This window comes from Mauremys reevesii, linkage group 7 (genome assembly GCF_016161935.1).
Source record: "Mauremys reevesii isolate NIE-2019 linkage group 7, ASM1616193v1, whole genome shotgun sequence".
Taxonomy (NCBI): Eukaryota; Metazoa; Chordata; order Testudines; family Geoemydidae; genus Mauremys; species Mauremys reevesii.
The window spans coordinates 85,213,560-85,225,615 of record NC_052629.1 but is presented as its reverse complement, the minus strand read 5'-3'; the positions used below and the strand labels follow the sequence as shown (position 1 = coordinate 85,225,615).

Genomic DNA, 12,056 nt, shown 5'->3' with positions numbered 1-12,056 from the left:
TGGTTGTTGATGGGTTGTTTGACATCCTGCCCAGGTGTTGGTTACTTTCCTTGCTGCCTTCTCTGGGGGGCTAATATCTGTCTGATTCCCCAACTTACAGCATGTTTTAGTGATATCATATAACACAATTCTTATAATTTCATATGTATTGATGATACACATATATGAATAGAAAAATGACTTTCAGCAGATCATAACCTTTCTCATGATACCTCACATGGCCTGCTTTATATGCAAGATCACAACTATATATAAATGAGGAATATAGGGGTTACAGGGCGCTCCCCCCAGGTACAGAATGTCACATTGTCACTTCATAGTAATTATGAGAAAATCAGACTTGATCTTTTCCCCATCAAAATAAGGAAATAGATTGAGGGATTTGGAAGGAAATTCTGCTTTTAAAGTATCATTTGCTGTCATCTGTGGCTTTGCTAAAGAAACTAGTGCTCTGACAAGCGGCATAAAGAAAACAAACTTTGTTCTCAATCAGAACTCTGTAGGTCTTGCTAAATGGTCTCAGATGAACTGACCTGAAAAACCAAATCTTCTTTATTATCAAGAGATTATGAGCTTTCAATTAGGTCACAACTAGAAGTGATTAGTAAGGCTAAGATTTAGTCATGGGGATTTTTAGTAAAAGTCATGGACAGGTCACGGCAATAAACAAATATTCACAGCCCGTGACCTGTCCATGACTTTTACTGTAAATATCCCTGACAAAAACGTAGCAGTTCCTGGGGCTGAATCCAGTGCAGCTTCCCTCGGGGCTGCCTCAGCAACTGCTAGCCTCAGGGTCCGCTCCAGCAGCCAGCCCCGGGGCCTCCCTAGCAGCCGCCTGGACGTCTCACCCTGGGATCTGCCCCAGCAGCTGCTCGGGCGGCCCTGAGGTCAGCCACACCGGCAGCTGCAGCTGTGGAGGTCCCGGAAAGTCATGGAATCCATGACTTCTGTGACCTCTGTGACAGACTCACAGCCTTAGTAATGGCTTCTGATTTATCTCTGTGTTCTGACACTGGAGGTTAGTATCAGTTAGCGTTCACTTAAATAAAAAAATAGTGTGTTCTTCGTTAACTTACTGTAAAGTTCATACTGATTACATTTTTGTATCTGGATGCAAGGCATTTGACAAGTAGACACTTAGTGTGGCAACCACTAAGATTGTATAATACCTATTTTCTCTACTACCAATGAATCCACAATAAGTAAAAGCTCTACTGATAGACTGTGGAGTACATTAGATTTGCTAAACTTTCATTTGTTGTTGAGAGACCAAGTGCTGTCGGAAAGGATTTTTTCCATTAGTCAAACCTCTCTATCCTTTATTTATTACCGTGACATTGAGGATCTCTTTTTAAGGTACTCTATGTTGGTCAGTTGACTTTGACTTGACTTGACTTTTTTACTTTGACTTGAGGTGTGGATTTGTTCTTTTCTTTTCTCTTTGTGTATGGTGGCTGTCTGTTATGTCTAAAAACTGAATTAAGAGACTATTAAAGAAACCAAGATATGCTGCATGATCTGTGAGGAGATAGAAGATATGGGGAAAAAATCTCAAATATTTGTGAGATAGGAGGGATTTTGCAAAAGGCATGTGATTTTTATTTTTGTTTACCTTAGTTGTTTATAACAGATTTTCCTGATCTAGACCTCCCAGTCACCCCAGCCCATCCTATTTTGCTTGCACTTCTGGAAGGGAGTATCAGGTACAATCCTGTCAAATTGATATATTCTAGTTTTAAAGTGTCATTTTCTCATCATAATTTTTAATCATTTTCATATTATTTTAATTTAGTATGCTTGTCTATATCTTAAAGAATTAATAAGGCAGACAGGATGTTCAAAGGAGCTCAGTGTTGGCCTTACATTGTTTCATTTGAAGTTAATAGGAGTTTTACCATTCACTTCAATGGAAGCAGAGTTAGGTGAGTGCTTTTGAAAATTCCTCCCTGACATCTCCTTCACATGTGGGATTAAGTTTATGGCTGTTGGTTACAGTACTTAGATGGGGAGAGTGGGAAATTTGTCTTACAGTCAGTTAAAGCTGAGAGAAATTTCTCTCTGGGTACTTAAAAGCTTGAATGTATTTTCCCTGCCCACGGCACGTGTCTGGATGTTGTGAGCTCCATGTAAACTGACAAGATTGCAGTCTGTAATGTGTATGCACCCAGAGTTGAAGACATCAAAATATTTTATTCTAATTAATCTCAATTGTTGTAGAAGGAAGGACATAATTTATATAAATAAATACAATCTCTGAGTTGCCTAAATAACACTGAATCAGAAAATAACAAACTTACATAAAGTGATGTGAGTCCTTTGAGATCATTTTCCTTGACCTCTTTAATTTTGTTGTTTTGAAGGTCTATCATGCGAGTATCAGGTGGAATATTGCTTGGTATTGAAGTCAAACCTATTTAGTGTTAATGATAAACAAAAAATTAGATAAATACCTACTATGTTGATATACAGTAAACCATTAACTGCTAAGCAGGACAACACACTGAGAATGTAAATGTGTGGTTTTTAGCTCTGCATTGAATACATATGTTGTTAGGTCAGCATCTTATAATTTTAGCTTTTAAAAAAAGTTTCATATTTATACAAAGCTCAACATCAGCCCACAATTCCATTGTTTTCAGTATTCCATTGAAACAGTTTCTTTTTAAAAGAATAAAATTCATCTGTCGTTTCCCCCAAAAGTTTGTAGCATCATTTTAAAGTGTAGGCACCAGAAAGTGAAAATGAGTAGGAACTGACTGTATAAAATAAAAAGTTAAACTGACTAGTCTATTTTCAATATCCAAGCTTCATAAAATACAAAAAGTAAACAATAATACGTAAACACATTTCTAATTCATAGATCTCAAAGTGTTTTAGAAAAACAGATACACATTTTTTCTCCATTTCACAAATGGGTAAACTGTGAAACAGAGAGGTCACACTGAGTTAGAACTGAGCCCAGCTCTCTTGACTCCCATGCTGGTACTCTTCTATACAGGACATTTTAAAATAACAAGATTTATCTTGACTTGCACTTTCAGTAAAAAATAGTTTGGTAGGGTTACTCAAAATAAAATGTACACATCCTGTTTGCTTATTAAACTAAATAGTTATGGTTAGAAAAGTTACAATAAAGTGGCTTCGTGGTATTCAGTAATTCAGTGGATCCATATTATGTAGGATCAGCTTACAAGTCAAAATATGATTTTTAAAAACTATTAGTATGTAATCTCTACCTTTGATCTGAAATTCAAATGTGGTCTTTATTTCTCTTTGCTAACTATTGATTTATAAGGCAGAATTGAATCTGGTGTGTTCTTCTATATTACTTTGTGTTCTTCAGAATTAAGAGTAAAAACTACTATACTTCTACCCCGATATAACGCTGTCCTCGGGAGCCAAAAAAATCTTACTGTGTTATACATGAAACCACGTTATATTGAACTTGCTTTGATCCACCGGATTGTGCAGCTCCAACCCCCCGGAGCACTGTTTTACCGTGTTATATCTGAATTCGTGTTATATCGGGTCACGTTATATCGGGGTAGAGGTGTATTTGTCAATAAAGTAAGTAGATATGACTTTAAATACAGAGTGGAAGTTACGTTGAGGAGAAGTAAAGTGGGGTATGGAGGGATTTTTCATGGGCCTTCTGCATTGCAATGAATTTCACCTTGGATGTTTAGATTTATAATTTTAAAAAAGAACACATTTAAAAATCGGATCAGTCCCACTTTTTGTATTTGGAAATACCGGAGTTCAGGGTTTAGTTTTGTTTTTTGCTGCTCCAGTTAATGATCTTATTGTCTTCAGCTTTGGTTGCTAGCTGGCATGAATAGGCAAATTCTGAGGATTTCTAACTGTGCCTTTTTAAACTTGAGTTTGAATCCCAAAATAATTTAAATTAACTTAAGCTATGTAAACTTCTTTATTAAACATAAAATGTAAGTTTAGAACAAGAGCATGCAATAGGAAATATAATCTTATCCTCTGTAGAAAGCTCACTGTCAGACATGGTTCGGCCTCCATCCCATTGCACATATATTACATGAGACAAAGGCTGCTGCTTGCAGCTCTGGACCCTCTGTTCGTCTCTCCCCCACTTCCTCCCATCCAGGGTTGGAGAAAGGCCTATCAGGGAAGGATGGGAAACTAAGCAGGAACTGACAGGAGATTCCAGATAGGAGAGAGTTCAGACCATGGCCTCAGGAAGGCAGTGGGGAAGAAGAGGGTACAGCAGTCCTAAGGTAGAGTCCAGACAGCAGTACTTGTTCTGGGGGAGGAAGGTGTAATTAATATAGAAAGGGCAGAAATAAAGGTTGTGGCATTCCACAAGAGCTCACCCTACTACCTGGTTCCAAATGGCCTGTGTTTAATGACGTGCCATAATTGACAAATGTATAATTATTTTAAATATAAAATCTGTTTTATGGATCTTTTCTAAATGTTTGAATTTAATAAAACAGCTTTGCAACCTGTAACAGGGCCCCCAACCACAATTACCCTGTTACAGATTGCAAAAGTTGTTTATTTTGTTCAGATAATGAGGAAAACATCCATAATAATAGGTTATACCCTTTTTTAAAAAAATCTTTCAATAATGAGTTGACATGAACTAAAGCATAGATGTCACACATTGTGAGGGCTTGTGTTGCAAATGATCAGGTTTGAAGATTAGGAGCTTCACTTATTGGTAGAAAATATGCTGATACAGGGCTACTGTACAAAAGGAAGTATTTCTTCACACAACGCACAGTCACCCTGTGGAACTCTTTGCCAGAGGATGTTATGAAGGCCAAGACTATAACAGGGATCAAAAAAGAACTAGATAAGTTCATGGAGGATAGGTCCATCAGTGGCTATTAGACAGGATGGACAGGAATGCAAAGCCATGCTTTGAGTGTCCCTAGCCTCTGTTTGCCAGAAGCTGAAAAGGGACAACATGGGATAGATCACTCTGTTTTGTTCATTCCCTCTGAAGCACCTGGCATTGTCCACTGTCAGAAGACAGGATACTGGGCTAGATGGACCATTGGTCTGACCCAGTATGGCCATTCTTATGTACTGGAATGTAGCTCTTAGATCTAACAATACTGTTTTTTATGGTTGTTGAACATTTAATTTAGTTTATTCTTTACTCTTGTAGTTAAAAGAGTGGTAGATTCTATTTGTTATTTAAGTGGCATGTTCTGCTCCATATCCTGTGCAGAAATCCTATGGCTTTGATAACTTTTTATGACCCCTAGGAAGAAATTGCTGTGCTGTTTTTATTTTGAGCATAAGGATCTTTATTAGTTTTTTGGTATTTTTTATTTTGTATTACTCTTGGGTCACTAAATATATGAATAGTGGGTTGATTAGAAAATCAGTATTGTGTTAGTCTTATTTTACTGTAAATTTTTAGAATGTTTCCTGTTAAATGAACTCTTCAGTTAAATAAATATAAACTTAAAGAGAAATGACAAGCACATTTATGATTGTTAAGTAGGGTTATACTTCTTAGAAGAATAGACCTTCAAAGGGAACAGGCTTGTGTCTCTTATCCTTGGAGATGGATATTATGTAGGCTAAGATCTTAAAACAACAAAAACTTCAGTACAGAAAGATGTGTGTGTGTGCATGCGCACACTGCTTCTGCGAGATCTGGATTAGGCCAAGCAGGCCCAATCAGCCATTAAGCAGCAAATGAGTGAGATATAGGCTGAGTGGAAAGCTTTGATTAGAGGAAGCTCACCTGAGCATGGGTGGGCTGGGCTAGTATAAACCCAGGCAGCTGGCAGTAGCAAAGGCTGCTGAGAGGCAGGCAGTTGTCACCTTCTGTTCAGTAGAGAGGGAAGTAGGGAACCCAGGAAAAGAGTAGGACCTTGGAGGCCTGGCCCTCACCCTGAGGGAAGGGCATACCCTGAAGTGAGCAGGATCTAGAAGGAATGCAAAGCAGGAAGCAGCCCAGGGAGTAAACACCAAGATTAGGGACTGAACAGATCTTGGCTGCATGTTGTAGGGTCCGTGGGCTGGGAACCTGGATTAGAAGGTGGGCCTGGGTTTCCATACCAGACCCTGAGGGAGTGGCACTATAGGACAGTGAAAGGGAAGACTGCCTGAGACTGCTAGTGAGAAGGGATTTTGATATACTCCCAGAAGGGGAAACCATATAATGACCTGGCTGGAGGGCCGAGTCATAAAGAGGAGGTTGCAGTCCCTGGAACGAGAGAGGGATCACAGGGAAGGAAAGAGACAGAGTGATGGAGAGTGATCACTGGAAGAGATGTCAGCCTAGCAGAGCTAATCCCCAGGGCCGTCCAGCAGTGAGTAGAGCACCCTGTGACAACCTCATTAATATTTCTTTGGCTCTGATTTATATATTTGTGTGAATTCAGTTCTAGGATAGAACATTAATGGTTTTAATAAAAACTAAGCATGTGTCTGCTTCTATTGTAGGTCTCATTTCAGCAAGGTATCTAAATGTCTGTTCAACTGTAAGCATATGAGTACTCCCATGGAAGTCAAAGGATTATTCATGCTCTTAAGATTGTTCATGTACATAGTTACCTTTCTGAACTGGGACCTAAAAGAATGGGAATTTTGCCATTGGACTGTAATGGAAGCAGAAAAAAAGATGAGTTGCCTTAATTTTAAACAATTCCAGAAGAAAAAAGGTTTCATAGCTCGTGGAAGTAATATCATTCTTAAAAGAATTTTTGATGAAATTCATGTATAAAACTATTTTTTTAAAATGTAAGAGCATATTCTCTAGACAACATATTAGGTGTTAGAGAAAAAGAATGCGATCAGGAGATTTACACAAGTTTTTTATTCTGGAATTTAAAAAAAATCTTGCTTTCACCAAGGCCGAGGGGAATTGTGAAGAGAGAAAGAGAAAGTGCACAGATCAGAGAGGAGGAAGGCTGATGGGGAGGAGTTGGGTGCAAGGCAGATAACAGCAACGAGAAGGGAGAGAGGAGAGCCAGATACAGTGCTGTTCATGAAGAGAAGGAGTGGGAAAAGGGAGGAGGAAGCACACCCAGTCTGATCCAGCACAGGGAGTTTGAGAGGACAGGCCTTTATAATAGAGGCAAGCTGCAGAGGCATTGTCATATGAAGGGATTTGGATTCTGTGAGAGACAAGAACTGGAAGGAGCGAGATATGAAGAGGTTGTGGATGGCAGTAATCTTTTTAGAGACTGAATGGACATTCCAGAGAAAGCAAGAAAAAGGGAGAAAGAAAGGGGATGGGCATGAGGTTGAGAATTGTGGCATGAGAAGAGCAGATGTGATGGTAGACATGGGTGTAGGCGGTGGAGATGGTGAGAATGGAGGGAGGTCCATGGGTGAGGCAAATGTCACCAGAGATAAGGAGAGGGATCCAGATGCGGGAGGATTTGTGTTGGCAGGAGGAGTGGGCAGATCAGGATGGAAAGCGGAAGAGTAGGCAGAGCTGGTGGGAATGATAGAGGGGTGAGGGTAACAAGGAAGAGGAAAAGGAGTCAGTGGAGTGGGGATTTAAAAGAAAAAGGTTTTTCTTTAAGAATACCCAATTTTGTTATAAACTCAGGTTAAAACAACCCATTGGCATCCTCGAATTATGTAAATCCTAACAACAAACGCTTACACAGATAGAGACTGTAGTCATTAATTTTAGAGACTGTGATCCTTATGTACTATATTATATATCTATGAATCTTACAGTGTTATTAACATATTTTCCTTTGGTCAAAATGTCATCATTATGGTTATGCTATTCAGTCTTAACCTAAACAAAAAAATGATATTCTTTCTATGTTCTTGCATTATAATTTCCTTGTGGCTGATTTGTGGCTTCTTTGTCTCTTGTCATCCTTTTCTGTCGTCATGTGATCTACAGCTCTGCAAATCAAATACTTTTTAGATATAAACTTTTATGGGAGAGAGGAGTAGGGACTTGTCTAATACAAATACAAGACATCGCACATTTGATACAGGTCATATTCTGTCCTCATATACTTTGGCACATTTTCAATTGAAATAAAGGAAATATGTGAAGGCAGAATGTGTCTCTCTGAAAATTTTAGGAACATAAGATTGTTTTATGTTTGTGGGCATTATTCTCTCATTGTTGGATTGAAATAATCTTGTTTAAAGATAGGAAAGCAAATCTTTGTCTAAATAAAATAGCATTTTATAACTAAGGAAATGAGTTTTATGTAGTCTAAATTGCTTACCAACTTCAATTACATTGATACAAGTCAACCCTCACACAAGGAGGTTGCACTGATTTGAATTACATCAGTTTCTAAACTGGTTTGAACAAATCAGTATAAGTTGTGTGTGTAGACAAGGCCTCAGGGAGAGAATTTCATAGATGATATCCTTTGGATATCTGACTGAAACAATGTAGTAGAAAAAAATTAGTCTCTTTGAAAATGAATACTACTTTGTCCCTCAAACATGTTTTGTTTCATAAGTTCATAATTCATGGAAGTGCAGAATTCACGTTCTTTAAAAAATTTCCAAAGAATAATTCCAATGATAAACAGACATGCAGATTTATTCTTACCAAGGTCAGAGCAGTGGACAACTCTCATATAACACTGACATCCAAAGGGACATACTGGAAACATATCAAAAGGAACTTCTGGCGGAATTGGTCTTCTAGTTGGAAATAAAGAGTTATCATCATCATTTTCATCTTCCATATCTTGCAGCATCATATGCTTTAATGTAAAGTGTGAAAGGCCAATGAAATGTTTAGCAGAGCACAAACCCAAGAAGAGAAGCAACACATATTCTTTCATGTCTTCTCACGGAGAATAATCTGGGGGGGGAAAAGAACAAAATATAGCCAAAGTTAGAGAATGTAGAACTGCAAATAACTTCTTTATACTTCTAGTTTAATTCATCTCTTGTAACACTCTTTGGCCATAGCCAAAAATGATTCTTACAAAAAATAAGAATGAAGTTGCAGAATAGTTGATGCTTATGCAACAGTGAAGGAGTTTATTGAGTTCAGTTAAAAGGTCACTTGATAATACACTGAAATAGGGTTTGAGTGTAGTACAGTGGGCTCTAGACTTATGAGACACATGTTGTATGTGAGTTTTGTAGCAAAACTTGGTACAAGTTTTTAGGATATGATCCCAGTTTATTAATCATCTGATGGCTGTTAGCATTAAATTGCAGTATGTTTTAAACTGATTTACTGTTCCTATTGCATTTAGGGGGGTGGTAAATATTTATATTAGGTATAAAATGCATCCATCAGAACATTCTCTGATCATGTGCTCAAATTTGAGGGGGGAAAAAAATCTACAGTTGTAAGTTCTCAAACTCTGGATCAACTTGCCTCTTGTCTTAGGTATTCAGATCTAAAGATTCCTGGTAAAAGCCCTGCACTTATTACTATTGTTGCAATGGCATATAGGGAAAGAGTCGATCTTTTATGTGACAAAGATCCAAATTGTATAGGTCTGTATTGTTTAAGATCAGAAACTTAAATTGTACCTGTAAATTAACTGTAAGCCAATGGCCATCACTGGGAACAGAAGTAATATTTTTATTTGTGTTACAGGAGCACCTATAGGCCCAAACCCCAAGATAAGGGCCCCATTGTTCTTGGGGCACTACATGGACAGAGTCATAGACAGTCTGCCCTGAAAAGTTTACAATCTAAATAGATAAGACTTATTGTTGTAATGTATGGCTGATCCAAGTGCAGTCCCATGTAGTAATCCAGTGCAGAGGTCCCAGAGATGTTGATCAGTTGGGTTATATCCACATCAGAGGAATGGTCAGACATATGCAGATTAAAAAGTATTTTTTACATTACTATGGCTATTTAGGAATCCAGATACACTCCCAAATTTCAGACTATCTCAACAAAATACATGTATCTCATTGCAAAAGCAGGGAGAGATGTTAGTTCACGTTGCCTGTTAATAATATCCAATAAATAATTTCTGGGTTTACCTTGTGCCAGATTGCTCTCATCCACTCCCCATGACTAATCCTTGGGAAAGCAGGGAGTCTGCACCATTCAGGCCTGAGCCTTGAATCATCTGTGAATTAATACCAATGCAATCCAGATCTCTGACAGTTTCCCCCAGTGCACACCATATAAATTGCACACATTGGGTGATCAAATAGAACCCTGTGAAATTGCCAGTAAGACTGATGAGCAATTGCTCAGCAATATCTTTTCATAATTCTATTTAAGGTAACATTGCAACTACTGAATTATACCAGTTAGATTCTGCAAGCAAATGAACAAAACATTGTGGCCAATAGTATCAGACTGAAGACAGCTCTAAAAGAATCAGTCTGGACACCTGACCTTTCTCCAAGACTGGAAGAAAGTAATCAACCATTGAAGCAAGTGCAGTCTCAGTTCCATGCCCAGAGGAAAATCATATTGACCCTGGGTCAGAGAAATTGGAGAGTTCCAGATTGTTTCTCTGCAGTCTTCTTAATAACCTGTCCATAAACAATAATTGTCAAGATTGTCACTGTCCACATGACTTCCTGAGCATGGCTAAACTGCTTGCCTAAGGAGAGCTAATATCTTTTCCCAAAGAAAACATTAATGAACAGTCAACAGTAGGTCCAAAACCCCTTATCAGAGTTTATTAATAACAGGGGAAATGGTTCCATCTGCTAGATATGTCACTGAAGCTCCTCCAGCACATTAGAAATCTTGCAAGCAAAACTGGCAAAAATTAGACACTATGTTAGGAATATAGGAATTGTCAGTTAGGAATATAGAAATTGCTTCTGACAATATACATTGCCAGATGCTTCATATTAGACAATTATGGAATATGGGATAAATTTGATTTGTCCCCTCCTAACATGGATCAGCTACCATGGATGTAGCCAGTGTTGTTAGAATCCAATCAGTTATATTCATATAGTCACATTGAATAAGAAGCAAAAGTTCTTTGCAAATAGAAACTGTCTGGTTTAATCAGCCACCTAGAATTTTTTTGCAGTTCAACGCTTTCTAGATGCTACAGTGGAGGTGAAGAAATTGCTTTTCTCTTGTATCTCAGCCATGGCACAGGATTTAAAAAACTCTCTCTGCTGCAATCAGTCAGACTCAAGAGTATGATATTCACCACTGGCTCTCTGATTTCATCCTTACATGCTTGCTCTCTCTCTAAACCCCTCATCCCCTCAGATTATCTGTGAAGATAGTATATATAGGTAGGGGAATTCAGGGGACAAAAGACAATCATATTTACTCACTAGGCTGTTAATAGAGTGGCCCACAGATATATGGTAAGTCTCTCATAGAAAATTCAAACCTAACTGGGTCCACTAATCTGATTAGGTGGATCTAGGAAAGAGGTACTCCAGTCCAGGAGCAAAGATAGCTTTGACTTGAAACTGAAGAAGGCAGCATGGTCTCCTTGTTTAGAACACAGTACTGAGATTCAGGAGACCCAATTTTTGCTCTAATTGTCCACTTCCTAGGATATTTAGACTTAATTTGCGGAGCTGGGTGTATCCTACTGTATTCTATGTAGAACACAAGAGGCGCTGCTGTAAACTTTGTTATGCATATCCTGTGTATAAGATAATCTCTTTTTGGGATGTCATAGAATTCTTTTGGGAAATGTTGGGTGGATGTAGATCCTTGTTTGATTGTTAAATTAAATGTTTAATTGTCAATTTATGGCTAAAGATTCTTTTGATGCAGGCACTTTGACACTGTTACTTCTGTCATTTTCTGGTTCTAGCTTTGGGAAAGTGAGTGCACTCACTTATAGGCCAAAGCAACACACCTGTATGCTAAATTCCAGTTTGTGTTTTTGTTGTTTTGCATTGTTGCTTTTTATTTACTTATATGAGACCAATGTTGTGTGTGTGTATGTGTCAGGCTCATTGTTCTTAATACTATTGAGGCAGGATGGTCCAGTGATTAACGTGCTAACCTAGCACATGGGAGGCTTTGGTCCTATTCCCTGCTTTACCACAACTTGCTCTGTGATCTTGGGCATATCACTTAGGCTATTAACTCCAATTGATTTCATGGTGGATCTGGGCCTTAGTGTCTCTGGCCTGGCTTTTTAAATTTTGGG

The 12,056-nt window shown here is 38.3% G+C and overlaps 2 protein-coding genes across 3 annotated transcripts in view; one reads left to right on the top strand and one right to left on the bottom strand.

Moving 5' to 3' along the window:
• LOC120368618 (centromere protein P) overlaps positions 1-12,056 on the top strand; it is a 331,679-nt gene that overhangs the window by 157,707 nt on the left and 161,916 nt on the right. The gene's annotated exons all lie outside the window — the stretch shown is intronic.
• Positions 1-12,056, bottom strand: part of ASPN (asporin) — a 32,607-nt gene that overhangs the window by 17,887 nt on the left and 2,664 nt on the right. Inside the window, exons 2-3 of the mRNA XM_039480854.1 lie at positions 8,537-8,794; positions 2,301-2,413 (exon numbers count right to left, since the gene is read on the bottom strand). Coding sequence (XP_039336788.1) covers positions 2,301-2,413; positions 8,537-8,774 — 351 coding nt within the window. The 5' untranslated portion in view covers positions 8,775-8,794. The remainder of the gene's footprint in view (positions 1-2,300; positions 2,414-8,536; positions 8,795-12,056) is intronic.